An 18,655-nucleotide genomic window follows, 5' to 3' on the forward strand; every position below is an offset into this window, starting at 1 on the left:
GAGCGTTTCCTACCGTCTCCGTCCTTTCGTCGTTGATGGATTTTCCGATCCCCCGGACTAGGACCCGGCTGCTCGAACCTGGCCAGTTTCGACTACGGATCTAGTTTCCAAAGCCTGGTACACAGGTAAAGAGAAACGGACGATGAAGGTGGAGAGAACAGACGGAAGATGGGACCGGATGAAAGAGCGTGAAAGGAAGGGAGGAAGTCGAAGCCGGCATCTATGGCGCAATATCTATCTCTCTCTCTCTCTCTCTCTCTCTTATATTTCCATAGCAAACTTAATCGAGTTATCACATCGGGCGTTATCAACCGATGTAGAATTTCCTTGAGATTTTTATGGTTGCAATCTCAAGCGAAATATCACGTAGAATTGATGTAACAAATGCTTGTTTACAAGGTACGAAGTTTCGTGATGTGATCATCGCGTTGATGCGTCAGGTTTAAATGGAACTGTTCGGAAAGACAGGGTCGCGAACGGGCGGAATATCGCGGTGGTTCCCTCCGTTCCCGATTTAACGAGGATTTAGAATACCAGGTGCGAGGCTATCACAGGGCTTACGAACTAATAGAGACATATTCGAGCGAAGGAGCGGGTTGTTTCCCGGGGATCCGCCCTAAGTCGTTGCCGCGACGGCGACGGTAACGGGCGGCGAACGCTTACATTATCAGAGTACGCACACGGGATTGATTCGTCGGGGGTGTATTCGTCGATTGCCGTGCGGAAAAGGTGGCGGGAAAACGCCTCGGGGGAGGGAGAGGCCGAGAGAAAGAGAAACAGAGGGTGGGACGAGGAGGACGAGGAGTAATAAAGTAATGGCCGCGTCTTCCTACGCCGCGCGGCGCGGCTCGCCTTCTTTCCGGCGAGTGAATTGATAGAGTCCCGCAAAATAACGCCCAGGTAGAGGAGATGGTGCTCATTCACAGCGACGGCGACGCCGAGCGGTTTCACGTTCCAAAGCGCGACACCTTTGCCACTCACGTTCCTCAATGGAGAGAGAGAGAGAGAGAGAGAGAAAGAGAGACTCGTCTCTCGCTTCGCCTCGCGTGTCAGACTCCGACGTTCCTCCGTAAGTGTCCTACCGCGCGCGCGTTTCGCTTTTCGAGCGAGCGAGAGAGCGCCATGGGGTTTGAGCGGGCTTTCAGATGCGAGACCCTCTCGACGCGACGGCAACACCTCCGCCGATCGCTGTTTCACAAACGAACTCGGCCGCTCTCCTCTTTGAATTCGAGACACCACCCGCCGCCACGCGCGTACAAAGTTGGCTACCGCTGATTGTAATTACTCAGCCCTCTCGGTTAACGAGACATCGGCCCGCCGCCGCCAACGTCGACGCCGACGTCCGACGCGGTGTGATGGATCGCTCGCTATGCGAACACGGTGACGAAAATCATCCCTCCGGACCGCCTCTCGCCCCCTGTTTTCGCACGAAGACCACGTTCGAGGAGGGAAAGAAGAGACGAAAGATTAATTAAGTGCGAATTCCGCATTCATAGCCCGTATGTATTCTGCTTGGCAGGAAAATTGGATCGAAGCGTGAACACCTTCCGATAAATACCTCGAACAATCGAACGTGCGCCAGGCGAAAGTTACTTACGGCGCGAGTTAACGTTTCGCGAGACGACCGACGCGGATCGATTCTCCAAACGTGTCTTGACGGCGTCGCGGCGTTAAAGGGGTACGCCGTTCCGTAATTGTCGGCAAATATTAATAACTGCGAAGGCAGGGGGTAATAGGAGAACCGAGAGGGCGGGGAACGACAGCTCGCGCGAATTCAAAGAGAGCGAGAGAGGAGAGAGAAGCAGAGGTCGGGCTGGGAGGAGACGACTGCTCCGCGAGGGTGAGCCCGTCGAACCGGTTATACTTGAGAGCAAATACATAATGCCTCGATGATTTTCCTGCCGGAGGGAAGAGCCGACCGTGATTGAAATTTGGAAACTCGCTTTGACACAATTACGCGAACGTTCTGCTCCGGCAAGACGAGCCGGTTGCCTCTCGTAAGTCTTCTACCGAGACAGCATTCGCTTCATCTTTTGTCAAGATAGACTGCCCACGTTCTTCTGTACGCTTCCTCTTCTTTGGAACTTGGAACTAGGAACTAGACCTATTAGAATCTATTTTATCGAAAGAGAAATGTTGCTTGTAATCGAGCCAGAAAAGGCCGTTCAGATTCGCGGGATGACAGCTGTCGCACAGATGTCAACCTGCGATCGATACTCGGCTGCTCGAGAAGGCAAGGGGTAGATTGACTCCGGTCCTTGACGAAATTCCACGGAACTCGTTATGAAAGGAAGCCTCGTAGGTGCGTATCGCAGGAAGCCCTTCTGACCGATCGCCCTCGGTAGAACTTTGTACCGGACTTATTCACCGGCGATCATCGCGGCGCTGATAATACTTGACACTTTGTGGGAAATAAGGCTGCATTAATCATATCCGTCACAGCTGAGCGTGTCCTTCTTACGTATTGTATAACTCTGGAGGCCGATAATCTCTTTCTCGACGATTGTCTCTTGGACGACTCGATGGGTGACAGAAGCATTGTTAATTAGAAGAAGAAAAGACGTTTTAGACAGATACAAAATATTGATGGTTTGGGACGATAGATTACATTGTTTGCGCAGCGAAGTTCACACGACACGGAGAAAGCGTAGCGACCTTACCGGCGTCAATTTAATTTGATTATATTCTCCCCCTAATGCAACCGCGCGACCACACATTGCGATACGTCGATTGTTGTTATTTGCTAATACCCGGATACTGTTACGCAGAAATATTCTAGGCGTACGTGAATCCTTATCAATCTATTTATCCATCGATAAGCCCGCTATATCCATCGCTAGGATTCAGCGATCTATCTCGCGCTCGTTTCTTTGCTCGCGCAAATTGAGAAGGAAGGGCGACGATACGCATCTCCATATGCGCAAACAATGTACCCGTGGCAATATTATCTGGGTAGATTGTACCGAGGCATTCGTGGCTACGGGCACGAACGTAAAACGATTCGTCTCCTTCGATCTCCGCGCCAGCCACGCGTGTAACGCGATACCGTATACCTGGTGGTGCTGATGGTGGTGGTGGTAGGGCACGACGAACCGAGATGCCGATCGCTGGGGAGGTCGCCCGTCTTCCACCTGCCATAATTTCGTAGATCCTCGTGCCCCTCCCCTTCCCGTCTCGTCATGGTGCCCTCTTGAATTTCAAAACGCGCCATCTTCGACCGGGAGCGACCAGGCGAAAGGGTACGGAAGGAACTCGATATCGAATTCCGATCGCGCGGACGCGGAAAGACGGGAAATAATCGCCAGCGACAGTCGGGGACGATTAACGTCCGTCCATCCTAGTGCACGCGGTCGCGGAACACCCGACGAGATCGCAAATAATAATGAAGAGAGGGACCACGAGTGCGAGAACGGAAAGGAAATGGAACGCGAGGCACAACCCTTTTCATGACGAGCGCGAGCGAATGGAGATCCTTTCAGAGTCGCGAGCTCCGCGCGGCGTCGTCGCGCGAGGGTTGAAATTCCCTTTGCTGGATGTTTAATGCGCAATCTGGGGGCGTGATAAAGTGCCAAACGAATGCCGAAAGGGAATCGCGAAGCGACCGGTTGCCTACCTATCTACCTACCTACGGCGCGGTCGGTACACCGCTAAACGCTGGTACAATGCTGGCACAAGCCATTACATTGTATAAACACGGCTCTCTGCGGCTCCAAGAGCCAGAAGAGCGGCTGCCGACCCACTCGAGAAATTGAAACGCACCGAGAGAAAGCTGCGGCTGTACTCGGCGATTGAAACAGCTTGCACCCTTCCGGTGCTTCTTCCCCCTGTCCGAGTCCTCTCTTCTTCTCTCTCTTTCTTTCTCTGACTCTCTCTTTTTTCTCGACCTTTTTTGTCTCTTTTTTTTCTCTTTCCCGACGAGAAGACCACAAAGATTTCGTTCCCTTTTGTGGCAGCACTTGAAAGAACTCTCTGTAATCTTTCGTCTTCTTTCCTTCTTCGTTCGTTCTCTCTAGCGCAATGGTCGCTTGCTGCGAAAAAGTCACGCGAACGAAAGTTGTCGAACAATTATTTCAAGAAAAACAGACGCGCATCTGCGTCCCGTCGGGTTCCGCTCGAATTATCACGACCGCTGAATCCCCCCCGAAAATTGGCGAACCTCGGGATTCGTGCGAGAGTGACGCTGGCGAGCCGTCAAAGAAGTAACGTAAATCCCGGAGGCTGCTGTCCCGACTGTGGCCTTGCTCTCCGCGGGCCTCTATTTCTCCGCTTTTGGATCGTGCGTCGGCAGAAGAGAAGAATAACGTTCTTTGCATACTCTCGGATTAAAAGGCAAACAGTCCTCTGTCGGCGTTACGGGAATATGCGTTCCCGTTGAAAGAAAATTTATGGGAATTAATATTGGCCCTCCAGGGAGAAAGGGGGGCAAAAGAGGTAGGTGGGTAGGGTGGTTCTAGATGTCTCGGGGACTCGCGGAATGCGACTTTCCGGCATACATCGGAGGGAACTTTAAGAATTTAATTCCTACGCGTTATACGCGTCTCTTTCTCGTCCTGCTCGCTCGTCCTCATTTTCCTTCCTTCTGTCCTTCTCACGGGCAGAGAGAGAGAGGGGGGGGGGAGAGGGAGGGAGACACACGGGACTTTCAACGTCTTACATGCTCGCCCTGAAACGATACTCGAGCTCCACTGCATAATTTCATTCGCCGCGCGATCTCGACCCGCCCTTTGTTCTCTTCTTCCACGTCGTCTCGTGCGAGACAAAAGAGTTACTTTTGTCTTGACATTGTCGGCAGATAGAGTCCGTATCGTTTCGCGAATCGCGACAACGAGTCAGCCAAAGTCTCGTTGAAACTTCGAGGCACTTGGAATCTGTCGCTGAACATTATTTTCACTAACATCGTCTTGAATTCTCGAGGTTCATTTCATCCGAAGAGAACCTGATTGCCAGCGCCATGTCGCCGACTTTTCGCGATTTTACTCATCGTGACGTGGCAGAAAAACGTTGCCGTATCTCCAAGAAAGTATCGCGCGACGTCGCTCCGTATTGCTATCGTCACGACGCGAGAACGACTCTGCGTGGCAACAAAAAATCACCATTAAGCCGCCGTACGTCTCCCAGGGGATGGACCCTACATCATATAGGTGGCGGAGGAAGAGGTATTAAACGTACAAACGCGATAAGCTAAAACACTTCTCGTCGATGCGCTCCACGGGGGTTCCTCCCCATGTCTGTTCGACCCCATCGTACGTGCGCGCGCGCGCGTGCATTCTCCACTCTCTTTTTTTTAGGTATTTAGGGAAAAATGTCCGGGAAAATGAAACGTCATCATCGAGGCGTCGCGATCACGTGCCCTGACTACGAAAGAGACAAGGAAAACAGGGGGAATGCACGCTGTGCGAACCGCCGCCACGGGGTGTTCTCTTGCGAGAGGAAAAAACGTGCCATGGCTTTTAGTTGAATAAACATCGCACGGATATCGTATATAATCTATGCACGCGTGACGTATCTTTCAGCGACTCGATATCAATCATATCATCTCGTGTCTTCGTCGTGACGGAAAGTGTTCGCTTTACCGTGATTGCGAGCATGAGATTGCAGCTGATAAAAATTTTTGAAGCCTGCAGAAAAATGAATGTTTTGAAAGTTTTCATCGAGTTGATTGTAATTGTGAAACTGATAATTGTGAAAGTATCTAACTGACATTGTTTAGGCTTGGCATCATCATCGGCTCTGTCATCTAGATATTATTACCGTCATCAGCGTCGCATCATGACAGACAGCAAACACGATACGTTTGATTCGACTATCATCCCTTTCTGCGCCCTTTCCACTATCGTTTGACCCCTCGCCTCGCCTAGCCCTTCCGCGCCGCTTATTTTCTGCCAGAAAGCAATATCCGTTATGGCCAATAAACGCAACCGTACCGAAGTAACCGACGATCGTTCGTTTGTAGGTCGAATGTCCACCGGGAACCGTATCTCTTGCCGTGGAACGATATCGAGCGCCTTCCTATCACGAGATTAATGAGGAAATTTAATTGCGCGCATGAAACGCAGATTAAATGAAGTTTGCACATTTCTAATTTTTAATTGAGCTTATATAACCGCAATGCACGTGTTCTCGTTTATTCTCTCATTACGAGATCTTCTATAAAATGTCAAAATGTTATAAACATTTAATTTTTCCGTGCGATGCTCGAGATAGTTGACTCTTTTACCTGTTGCAGCCTCTGATTGTCTTTAGTAATTATCGTGCGCGTCGTTTCGCAGCCATTGCTCCGTGATGGACCGAAAAAAGGGTCTCTTTCGAGAGATCGACGAGATTTGCGGAGGTGTAGACTCACGCTGTAATGTCCTTGCCCTTTTCCCGAGGGTTGGCACCCTCGGCGCCCATCGCCGAGTTTCCACCCCACAGCCGCACACACGTATCGGTCGCACTTTCTGTCTTTCTCTCTTTCTCTCTCGACACTCCTCCGCAGTCTCTCCCGCGACGGAGCACATAATCCTGATATCTGTCGGTTTTCGGGCAATAAAACACGCGTCCCGTACAGACGGAACCCCCGTGAATCGCTACTGCTTCCGACTGATAAAGAAAAACGCGCGGCGAGATACCGCATGGCTCTCGCGTGGCTGATGTCATCGGCTTTTCCGCAGATCGGACGTGTGCCGTTCGCCGTAAAATCACTCGACTTGACGAAATTTCAGATAATCCGCGAGACCTTGCACGATCTTCGTCGGAATGAAAAGATCTACGAGTATGAAAAATCCGGGAGAACACGGTGATTCCGCGGATCGTGCGAAACGTTGCTGAGATCGTTTAGATCAGTATCCGCCGTCATCTATCATTGAAAATTACGCTTATCGCGATTACGACTCTTGTCTTGGACACCTCCTTCGACCGAGGCGTGGAATGGTTGCGCCGACGCATTCGCACGCTGTAAAATGCCCGGAATAAATCTATGATTCTACAGGCGGGTGATCTTTTCGTTTCGCATTACAGTATCGGGTCGCCGGCGCGCGAGCAGCGCGCTATTCGAAATTATTGACCGTCTTGGGACGGCCTACCTAAGACCGAGCGAGACCTCCCTTCGCGGTCCGTGAGTACTTATCGGGCGGATCGGAGCGCTCAAAAGATCCGCTCGGTGGCCGCGAGGCAAAACGCCAGGCTATTCGGCTATTACGTTTCTGCATATACGGGAGAGAGCCCGGTAACCAGATCGGGGGGTCTCGAATGACCCGTGCGCTCACCCGGGGAGTAAATATTTTCATATTATTTTACCCGTGTAATTCAAGCGCGCCGCAAATCCGCGCGAGCCACCAAGTTTCGGGCTCCTCGGCTTCCTTGGACATCCTCGAGCGGAAATCGGGATTGCATCTTTGTGCATCCGTTGTCGCGTCGCGTGAACTTTGCCTCCCTCTCTCCCTCTCTCTGTCTCTCTCTCTCTCTTTACCTGCTCATTGAAACGCTTTATAAACGTAGCAAACAAAATTGCAGAGCGCACGCCGTTAAACGGACGGTGCCCGCGGATAAAATACACGGCGGATGTTAATAGGATAAATTAGTTTATCCTACGAAAACATCCCCGGCGAGATGAAACAGAACCGCCTCTCGGTATCGCGCGATAGATTCGGCCCCAGGCGCTCGTCGACTTGGAACGCGCGGCGGATTTTCCTGCGAGTATCGCCGGATGCCGGCTACCACCCCCCGATATCGACGGATCGGATAAAAGAATAATACGCAAAAGCGAAAAAGCTTTCGACTTTACGACGGTTTATATATCCCGTGGAAAAGAGGGACCGGGGAACGGTCTCGGAAAATGGAAGGGAAGAGCGGATAAGACGGCTGACCCTCTCGGGATGTTTCTACTCGCAAACTGGATTCCGATGACCGATCTCCATTTCCATATGGGTCGCAAACGAGGGGTGCCGAGAGAGCCGCGGAGAACTTGTCACCGGGAAATTGATATTTGAACGAGGCCGCAGCCCTACCCAGTGTCGACGTGCAGGAACGTAGGGCGGCCAAGAACTTTGTCGAATGTCCTAATGTGTGAGTCGGAATTCGGAATCGATCGATCGTCGCACACGCCGAAGAAACACGCGTACGCGTGTTTCCTCTCCGACGCTGCGATTTGCGCCTCGATTTTTTCACTTTACCGAAAGGAATTGCTGGTAGCACACAGGTGTTGTAAGTTTTCTTTCGACTTGGTTCCGAGCGCACCCCTGGGAAGCCGCGTTGAAATTAGCATTCGCATAGGATGCTCGGTCTAACTACCACTATCGACGTTGCCTCCAACTATAATCGTCCGAGCGGGGCTACGGGCTAAGCGTAATATTATTCAACACACAGCTTTGTATGGATATCGAGAGCCGTAGAGCACAGATGCTGTCCGTCGGAGAAGAGAGGAGCGCGTTGCCGGATCGACCGCGGCTTTTCTAGTAGGTGCCTAAGAACCGTCCTTCTCTCCCGTCAACGGGATAACGGGTGTTTCGGTTGGTTTTAGGCCCTCGAGAACGCACCTCCCGCAGAGATTACGAGCCGGTCCAGACGCGGCCAGGTCCATGTCTGCCTTCATGAATCGTAATTACGCGTTTAGTCGCGTCTTGCCCCTTTGCGCAAGCCAGACCCACCTTCGACATCGTTCGGCATCGGCCGCGTTTATCGCGCGATTAATTTGCAAATACGAATAATTAGCAAGCGTTCACGCCGCGAGCGACGGCGTGATGGACGGGGTTGGAGTCGTGTCACCGAGACGCCGTCGTGAAAAAAATCTTCCGGGCACGATTATTACGAGCGGTGTCATTGGTGCGCAGCGTTTAGAGAGAAACGAGCGCGGGAAAGCAATTACGGAATCGCGATTTATCGCGGACGCGCGAAGCTGAAACGTCGTCGGCGGAGAGAAAAAAAGTGTCGGTGCCCGATATTACCGCGAACGGGAACGGGAACGGTGATCGTTTAACGAACCCGAAGGCGAACCATTATTAATTTTTCCGGAGTGGAAGCCGGTCATTCCTGGCGCAGCCCGAGGGCCACGAAGGAGAGCAAGTGCTGCAGGTGGCGAGAATGGTCAATATAACCGCAAAATGTAAATCATATTGCTATTCCCGGAGGGCTTCTCACTCTCTCTCTCCCTCTCTCTGTCTCTTTTGCTCTCGACTTCGGGTATTAAACACAGTCCGGGTAAGACGCCCTGGTTCTATATTAGTTTCCGCGGGTTCCTCCTGATTGGATTCGGCTATTACGTTTCTTGGCCCCGCACTGATTGTTTGCGCCCGGCAGACGCGTTGTCCGATCGATCGCGACCGTGTTCCTCGACCGCTGTCTTTGAACACGTACGAAACGTTTCTCCAAACGCTTTCGAATCTGAATAAGAATTGAAGCGTAAAGGAAACTTGCATACTAAGAAAAATCGACTACTTAATGAGACAATTCGGCACATGCTCAGAGCTTGTAAGTTTCTCGATTCAACTCGGAATCCCCGTTGGTATCCCGGAATAAATTAGCTGGTGCGCGCTCCTCTCGGTGCGCTCCCATCGCCGGAGTTTAAGTAGCCTTGGTACGCCGCGTTCTCGTACGGAACCCGACGATTTCTGACCTACCCGCCGCCGCGGAACTCGATATCGACGATCGAGATCTATCGTGTCCTGTCGGGCGGGCGGGCGGGCGGGTGGGTGGACGGGCGAGCGTTAAACCCACGGTAAACTTCGAGAGAGTCCCTCCGACGACGAGTCCTCGACGTGGGGAGTCCACGCCAAGAGCGGTCGGAGGATTTCTGAGCGAGCGCACAGCGGTAGCTGATGTATTTCGACGTGCCCGATGAGAGAGACCGTCCTCCCGCTCCCTCTTTCTCTCTGTTGACTGCATTATCTAATGGACCACCCTCTCCGCCTTTCTCTCTGTCTGTCTGCCGCTCTCCCCTTTGTCACAGCTTCCTTGCCCGATGCAGGACGACTCGACGTTTCGCGGCAATCCGCCACCAATCTGTCGACCATCCGACTGCGTGCATATCGGCTCTGGTTTCATAATCGACCGCGAATTTCTTCCCTATCTTAAGCGCCGCGCGTAATCACCAGTGTCATCCGTGTGTATGTCTCGGCGAATCGAATAGCCGCGAGCACCGAATGAGAACACTTTTTCGGAACGATAGTCGGATATAGGGATGTATGTAGATAGGCGGATCCGATAGAACGTTTGACGCCGCGCTAAAAGCACCAACGTGGAACACATTGGATGACATGCGCGCCTGAGCATCGAAGTATGCAATTACACGTGCTTAAAGATAATTAAGATCGAACGAGATACATGGAGAAGCAGATACGCTCGGACGGTACCAATCTGCTCGCGTACGTGCGGGAGGTAGACACGTCCGTCGGGATGTATCATGATGTTTCTGCCAATGTACGCAGAAATGTGAGAAAAAGGATCGCGCGTATGAAATCTGCCGATCATGTTGCTGAGATACGCTCGCTCGCTTGTTCGTTCGTTCATGAGTTCCGGCTCGACCCCGCATTCTCGATTTGGTCGGGGAACAAGTTACGCCGCAGTTACATCCAAGGCGAGGTAAAAAGCCCGAGTATCTCCAGCGAGTACCGAGAAAGATAGAAAGAGAGAGACGAGAAGAGCCCGGGAGAGAGGAAAGAAGAGGGAGAGAGAGACAAGGCATGAAGCATTTTTCGCGACCGGCAAAGTATTGTCCGTCATCGTGCCCGCGCATCTTGTCGAGAGGAGCGAGAGCGAGATCGTGCGACCGTGACTCTGGAATCATCCCTAAGACCTTAGACCCCCGCGCAGCAACGTCCGCGCCCAGCTATCTTCAACACTATTCCGAGGCTCCGTGCAATCTCTCTGCCGTATCCGCCAGCATCAAATTACCAGTTCCTCCTCGATCTACGACCCGCTGTCGTCGTCTCGATTGGTACCCTCGGTGAGACGTACCGTGTCGGTGTCTTCTGTCGAGTTTGCGCGTCGGTTCACGAACGAATTCGATCGACACAACGACGAAGACGCCGGTTCCGCGCCTTGTCACCGGGAAGCCGAAACAACTTGAATCCCCAAGCGCACCTTCGTGAGTTGGTCGGGCCTCGTGGTTGCTCATGGTAGTACCCACAAAAACACCACGCGTGTCTATAAGAGACGTGGACCACGCTCGGGAATAATGAGGCTCACAATGTAGCCGATCGCATGAAAGAAGCGTGTCTGACTTTACGATCAGGATCAGCGCGAGGTCCTCACGCGATCGTCCAAGTGTCGAGGGGAAAAAAAAGGATCGTCTTTCGTCGCGAGTCGGGCAACGTGGACCTGCTACACTCCTCGCTCCTGGCTGGGCACCATAGGTGGACGGCGACGTCGCCGGACCCCAGAGAGGGAAAGAAAGAGAGAGAGAGAGAGCGAGCAGCCCCATTCGGGGCAATTCTTTGCCGGCTCGCGTGTATCCTTAGTATGCAACGTATGCAGTCGGTTGTTACCGAAGGAGTGGTTTGCTGAGCGGCCAATGGCGAGTGCTCGAGCTAATTCTAGGGTGCCGCCGCCGCGCCATCTTTGCATCATAATGCTGTCCCCCCGTACCCCGGCGCTCGCTCCCTCTCCCCCCGTCTCACCTCACCGTCCCTCCCCGTCCCTGCAAGAAGTCTGCCCCCTTCTTCCCCCTGCCGCCGCCGCCGCCGCCGTCCCGCAACCTCCTCTTTCCTCTGCTCCTCTCGTCCTCCCGTCCGCCCCCACCCTCTCCCACTTTCTCTCCACCCTTGTTTCGTTTCGCGTAAGAGAAAGAGAGAGAGAGAGAGAAAGAGAGAGAGGACGAAGCAGACGAAATATCAAACGGGCAAGAGAGAGACGAGAAGAGTGAAAGAAAAGGAACGAAGAGAAACGTCTCGGAGGCGCGTTATGCCAAAGTGGATAAGAAGAAGAGTGCACGAGAGGGAGACAGAGAGAAACGCACAGGCAAGGAGGAAAAGGAGGGGCACACGGCCATGGCAAAGAGATAGAGGGGGCGAAGGGGTTGTCTGCGCCTTGTCTGCCGGGAATCAATCACGTATCAGTGATGCTCAACCACCGGTGGCCACCTGCGAGACACGATCGATAGGATCGCGCAATGCCCGGTTCACGATGGCACGTTTCATGTGCACATCCACTCCATCCGGTGTCCCTCGTAGGATTCGTAAGGTCGCAGCGGCGTCCGCGACGTCCGTGATTCCAATTTCGGGACACGGGGGAATGCAGACAAGCGGAGGAACGGGGGCGGGCTATGACGCTTCCGTCGCGACGTTTGATGATCTCACGAGCTCGCAGCCCGAGATTCACGAGCGAGTATGATATTCCCGCGATGCCGGTGGCCGAATAAGAAATACATTTGCATCTAAAGTGGATGGATGCCTTTGCGCGGGGCCCTCGACGATTTACTTCCACGGCACGGCAATATGATCTCTGATTACCGTTCCAGAAATGACGCGCGGGTAGAGGGCGATTAAAGCCGCGTGCCTAATCTCCATGCTGCGCCGGCGAGAACGAGGGAAGGTAATGTCGTCGTACCCGAGCACGCCTACGGCGACGTGGTACCTACGCCTCGCGCTACCGTTTTACCTGTCAGGATAGGGTAATGTTAAACCGAGTGAGCGCGAGCAGCTACCGTCTTCCGCCGCGAGCTGCCTGCCAGAAGAATCCGCGACAGATCCATCTCGGCTACGTACAAGAGCGCAACGAGTGCTGGGGGATCCTCCTCAAAATACGGTTTCCGGAAAAGATAATTTTGTTTAGTGCGTCTTCCAAGGATTTTGCTTTCACGCACGAATTATTGTTCTTCACGCGAGAGGCTGAGGGAATCGAATCGAGGACGCGGCTTATCGATTGGACCCTAATCTTTTCGCCGGCAAGTGGCGAACCTTTCCGCGGGCAATCGAACGCGTGCAAGAACCGGTCAACGTCTCGACGAACGGACGCGCCATTATCCGTCGAACTGGGCGATCCGAGGAGCGATCGAACAATGCCGGAGTCCGCGCGAAAGATCGAGTCGAGAGTGTCGAGAGCTGTGATGCGCTCGGGAGAAGACACAATGGCCGGACGCGCCGGTTCACAATGACGGAAAATAATTAAAGCGGGCAGGGGGGGAGTGCCGTTCAAAGACGCCGACGCGGGACTCGGCCGATCAAAACCGATCAGTCTGCACGTATCCGAGCGATACCCCCGTGAATTCCCGTCGCCGTGTCGAATGCGCGCTCTCCTACACGCGTGTGCGAGTTTCGACGCGGAGATTTACGTGCACGCATTATGGATTGACTTTGCCAACTGCTCGATGCGAGAAAGAACGAAACATTCAGAGAAAAGCACGAAAATGTCGAGGCGCGATTGATTCTTCATTTTTCACGCTAAAATACGCGTTGCGCTTTTACGCGTGCTCGACGTTCGTACGTATGCATATGCGTGATGAACGCGGGAGTCCGGCATCTCTTTTATGAGTCGCCGTATCTTTTTAGCAGCATGACTCACTAAGAGAAATCGATGAACGATTTGACTCGGGCGTCCGACTCGGCTGGCTACCGTCGGATCCGCGCACGGTAGCTGACGAGACGATCGGACCCCCGCTTAGACGTGTACTTTGAGTTTTCAGACCCGCCGTGCGCGGTGTGAAACCCCCCGCTGTAGAATGATACACCAGGATAATTCCGTTGGGTTTTGACCACACCGGGGTTCCGCCACCTGGGGGACGGAGATGGTCAGCGCGAATTTGCCGCGTGTTCTCAGCAAGCGCGTTGCGCTTGCTGCGGGACCAAACGCACGCCTGCGTAATCGCGCCACGCACGAGCGCGACAACGCGTCGCAATGATCTTTACCAGGAACTGTCTTTTCTCATCATGCTAAACGCTAAACGAACGCACTTTTCTTTTCTGTTACAGTGGTCTACCAGAAACGATTAAAAAAGGAGCGGAGAGCGAGAAAGCGGCTGCAGGAGCAGTTGGACCTGGAGATCAAGAGGCGTACACAGTTGGAAGAAGCTCTCAAAGCCACGGGAGCATCCTCGGAGCAAGTCAGAGCGATTACCGGTACGTGAGCGGACATTCACCGCGGAGAATTTAGACGGTCGATCGCGGGAGGTTGCTCGGGTCTCACTCGACCACTTGTACGGGAATCGTTTACCCGGACAGCATACGCGGGAGAGACATTTTGACGGTATCTTCTAGCGTCGTCGTCCCGGGAAATTACGTACGCGCCGGAGCTCGCCGGAGCGCGAATCTGATGCGAGAGACGCGGGGCGACTATCGTTGCAAATGGACGGGTTTTCTTAGGATTCCGCGTGCTCGTCGTCAGTTCCTCCGTTAAGAGCCCCGGGGGCCACCGGTGATCTCGGAATAAATTAATTAATACGCCGAGGCAGAGCAAACAGCCTGACACCCGGCAGAATATGATTCCTTACTTATCCCCCTGCCGGCGATGCAATCCCTCTTCGTCGTCGGCTGGCTGATGGCAGCCCTCTTCCCCTTCACCCTCTTCTCCTCCCAACTCGCCCCCCTCGCTCCACCCGTCTCTCCAGCACCTTGACTAGGCATCGGCGCGTCTCGCCCCTTGATCCTCCCGGCGAGCAGAAGTAGCAACAAGCGGCGGCACGCCACCCTTCTTCCTGTCACTACCAAAACTCAAACGCGAAACCCTTTAAGTGAAATCTCTTATTCCGATATAACGTTCTCCGTTGTGGTCCCCTCGCTCCGCGTCTACCTCCTGGCCGTTTTGCCACGTTACCTCCGTCGCTGCTGCCGGTTACCGTCTCACCGCCGGTACCGCTGATTAACCCTGTCAGTTCCAGACAGTAGCGATACTAATTTCAAATCAAACGACATGCCAGAGTTCGGCGGCGGCAGTAAAGCTACGCACGAAGCTCCACCGTTTCGCCGTTCAGATCTTGCGTTCTCCCTCGTTCTCGCGCGATTTATGGTAGTCAGTTTTGTCCGCGTGTCTGAAAACGAACACGTAGATTCTTGAGAAAATCGCGATAATCAAGCGACCGCGTTTCCCTATGACGCAGAGAACGTCACGGCGGAGGCGCGCACGAGTTCGGAGCCGCCCGAGGCTAGTCCGGTGCATTCCCAGTCACAGCAACAGCCCTCGCAGCAGCAACCGCCGCAGCAACCCCTTCAGCAGCAACAGGCAGCGGCCCAGCAGTACCGAGAGGCGCAAGTGCCGCGTCCTTCTCAGCAACCGTCGACGCCGGAGAAACCCGCATGGGGATACGGGCTGGATCTCATCGGCAGCCAAGCGTCGGCCTTCTGGCAAAACTATCAAGGTCAGTCTCGATATGTGGCACGCCACCTCGCCGTAGCCTCGTTTTACGCAGATCGCCGTTTAGTTTAGCTATCCTCGGTTCCCTCGGAAAGAATTCGTAAACGCGAGAGTTCCTTACGGTAGGAAATAAAAATGCTCAAGAAAGCTACCTACATTGTGGAGCTCGCGGTAATTTGAGAAAGTAGCAATCGCGTGTTAGAAACTTGAGGTCAGACTGGACGGAGAGAAGTAGAGAGCAAGAGAGAGAGAGACAAGGCGATAAAGAAGATCAGCCCAGAACCAGCGGCGGGATCCGCTAATTCGGATAATCGCGTTCCCGTATTAGGATCCACTCAATTTTTCTGATCTTCCGGCCGAGTGCTTTCGATCCTCGATTACCCTGACAAAAAAAAAGAGAAAAAGGAAGAAAAAGAGGAAAAAAAGAGAGGAGAGGAGATCAACCCCGAGGGCGAGGGAGACGCCGGCGGAGGTGTATGTCGTGGTGGTATCGTGCAAAGTAAATTATTCGAAAGATCTCGAGCGAGAGCAATCACGCCGCCGGCAATAACAACCCCGCGCACGAAGGGTGGGTGGGAGAGGAGAAAGAGGGCGCGCACACGAGGAAGAAGGGCGGAGGCAGAGGGCAGTGGCAGGAGGAGAGAAGGAACCAAGTTGGCCCTGACGAGGAAGCACGAGGTATTTGAATAGGGTTCCGCAGCTACCCAGGGCATCATGATGCGGAATCCATTTGCAATAAACAACGGAGATTTAGACGGGGGTAACGCGGGAGAGGAAACGACGACGACGACGACGAGCGATAGCGCCGGGGTGTGAGCTAGGCAGGGTGGGAATTGGGGGTGGCCATCGAGAGAGAACACGGGGAAAGAGGTAGTTCGACGTAACGTCGTCTGAGGTGGGTACTTACGCCACTGAGGGGACCTTGGGGGCCACCACCGTCGCCGCGTCTTCGAGTCATGCATTCTATACGAGCGGTGGCTCTCATTCTCATTACGTGGCCGTGAGCCAGGAAACGTATCTGTTCCCCGATGTACATTCGACTTTCCACTGCGAACGATGCGTCTCGTTTATGAAGGTGTCGCGTTCATACGCGGATTTCATCGAGCTGGCAGCTCGGAAAGCGTTTCGTACATTAATTGTACATCTATACGACCTATCTATATACGTCTTTCAAGTTTGCTCGCTGTCTTCTTAGCTAATCCTGGCTCCCGATTGTCTACGTAATTCTGGATAATCGTTTGCGGATCTTTACACGAGATTCCTCCATCGCAGGCACCGTTTCCGCCGACCTGCCGATCGAGCCGTGCGATCACGGTCTCGCTCGAGTCCCACAGTGGATGGCTCACTCTCTCGCTCACGTGAGCGTCACTGGGTGTAATGCAGAGTTTATGCACATCTCTCGCAAGTAAGGAAGAAGCCGTAATTTCCCCGGCGGCCACCGCGCAGCTCTCAGTGGCGTTACCTGTCCTCCCTCCTTCTTCAGCAAGCACGTTCCCTCCGCGCGCTTCCCTTAAACCTCCAGCAGCCCGTCCTGGTCCCCTCGCGCCCTCGCATCGCGTTGTCCTTTTCTTCTTGTTCTCTTCTTCTCTTTCTCTCTCGCTCGCGAATGCACGTACATGTATGTGCGCGCATACACGGACGCATACAGGCACGCACGCACGTACAATATGTACGCGTGTGTACGACGCGCGATTCCTCCACGTCCACCATCCGCAGAGTACGACGGAGCACTTCGCCACGCTTTAATATTCAGACTATATGCAATAATTTCGCAGCAACCATAACCGTCCCCTCCCGCCTGTCCCCTCGTATATACCCCTGTCCTATCTCCCTCCCGATTTTGTAGCACTCTCGCTTCCTCTCTCGGTCTTTCCGTCCTCCTCCTGGAGCCGTCGTCTTCAGCTTCTCTCCGTCATTTATTCCCATCCCCCCGTCTAGCTTCCCTTCCTCTCGTTCTCCCCGCTTCTTCTTCTACTGCCGCGCGAAGAGACCCACACCCACACCGAGAGACCATGAGATTGCTCCACGTTGCGCACTGTACCTTCATCCTCCGCCCCCTAGCCGCAATCACTCTAAATCGCCGCGCGGGCATTAATATTTGATGGACGGAGTCTTCGGGAATTATTCGGCACGGGAATAGAGCTGCGATTGGAACGACGTCGGGCCGCGCCGGTATCATTTCTCATCGGGATCCGAGATCGGGGGTACGGCCGTGGCTGCAATTCCCGTCTCGTTAAACCCCCTTTTAATCTTTACACGTCTCGTGCCCAAGTATCTCCACGAATGAATTAACCTTGAACATACCGAGCGGTCTACGAAGCAAAAAAGGCTGAACGTTGCCGAGAAGTAAAAAGCTTTAAGCTTCAGTCTCGCAAATCAAGCGTGTCAGGCTACGGGAAGAAAAATGACGACGACGACGACGACGACGATGGACGGTTCCGCTGCACACGCGCGCACGTCGGATTATTTCCAGCTTTCCAGGCCGCCCACGCGGCCGAGAAAATGCGAGCGTCGCACCTGTGCGTACACGTGCGTAGAGCATCACGCGAAAGACAATAACCCCCGCGCGAGAGTGATAAAGCGTGACGCGTGTATACGAGCAATATAAAGGCCGGCGAAGGAAGCCGACGCCTCGACGTGGGCGGTGAAGGCAGCACCGAGAGCAGGACGAGGCGGAGGGCTTGAAAACGTCCCTCGCCCTAAATATATCCATGCGGCGCGACGACGTGCTTTTCCGGCGAACAAGCCGGGACGGGAGAAATCGGCGAGGGCGAACGAACCGGGGGGCGCGAAGGGGCAGGAAGGACGTGGCGGAGGAGTTTCTGTCCGTACGTTGATCGTAGCTCGCGTGGTTGTAACTAACGGTGAGTTGAGGTGTTGTCAGGAATATTGGGGTTGTTTCAAGACCCTCCCACGCGGCGATTACGAGCTACGACTTCGCCAGACAGCTTTCCCCGTCGGTTCCCCCGCGTCGTTTCTCATGCATCCCGCGGAATGACGACTGATGAATAAATCCCGGCGACCGCGTTGGATCGGGTCTTTCGAATTCTTCCAGCGTCCGACGCGAGCGAGCTATAGCGAGCGGTCGACGTCGTTTTCGGAGCCTCTTGTGATTTTGCGCTGCCGCGGATTGCCAGGGGATTAAATTCGTTACCGGAGAGCCTCGACGTGGATGTCGCATGCCGAACAGAGAGATTTGCACGCGGGAGAAAGAACAATTACCAAGCAACTCGCATCGTCCCGGATATCGGTCGTTCCTTTTTCTTTTTCCGTTTTCCAGCAATATTGACAACGTCGTTGAGGCGCGGGGAACTTTATTGACAAGTCAACTGAAATGCGAATTAGCAGCGCGTTCATATCGCAACGAGGGACGCGATGACGTTCTCACCCCAGC

General features: G+C 53.6%; 1 protein-coding gene across 4 annotated transcripts in view; it reads left to right on the top strand.

The window, feature by feature from the left end:
* Window positions 1-18,655, top strand: part of LOC105287640 (dachshund homolog 2) — a 216,263-nt gene that overhangs the window by 149,503 nt on the left and 48,105 nt on the right. For all 4 annotated transcript variants that reach the window (XM_011353298.3, XM_020034367.2, XM_020034369.2 and 1 more), the window contains 2 exons: window positions 13,884-14,030; window positions 15,008-15,265. In XM_011353298.3, coding sequence (XP_011351600.1) covers window positions 13,884-14,030; window positions 15,008-15,265 — 405 coding nt within the window. The remainder of the gene's footprint in view (window positions 1-13,883; window positions 14,031-15,007; window positions 15,266-18,655) is intronic.

This window comes from Ooceraea biroi, chromosome 5 (assembly GCF_003672135.1).
Source record: "Ooceraea biroi isolate clonal line C1 chromosome 5, Obir_v5.4, whole genome shotgun sequence".
Lineage (NCBI taxonomy): Eukaryota > Metazoa > Arthropoda > Insecta > Hymenoptera > Formicidae > Ooceraea > Ooceraea biroi.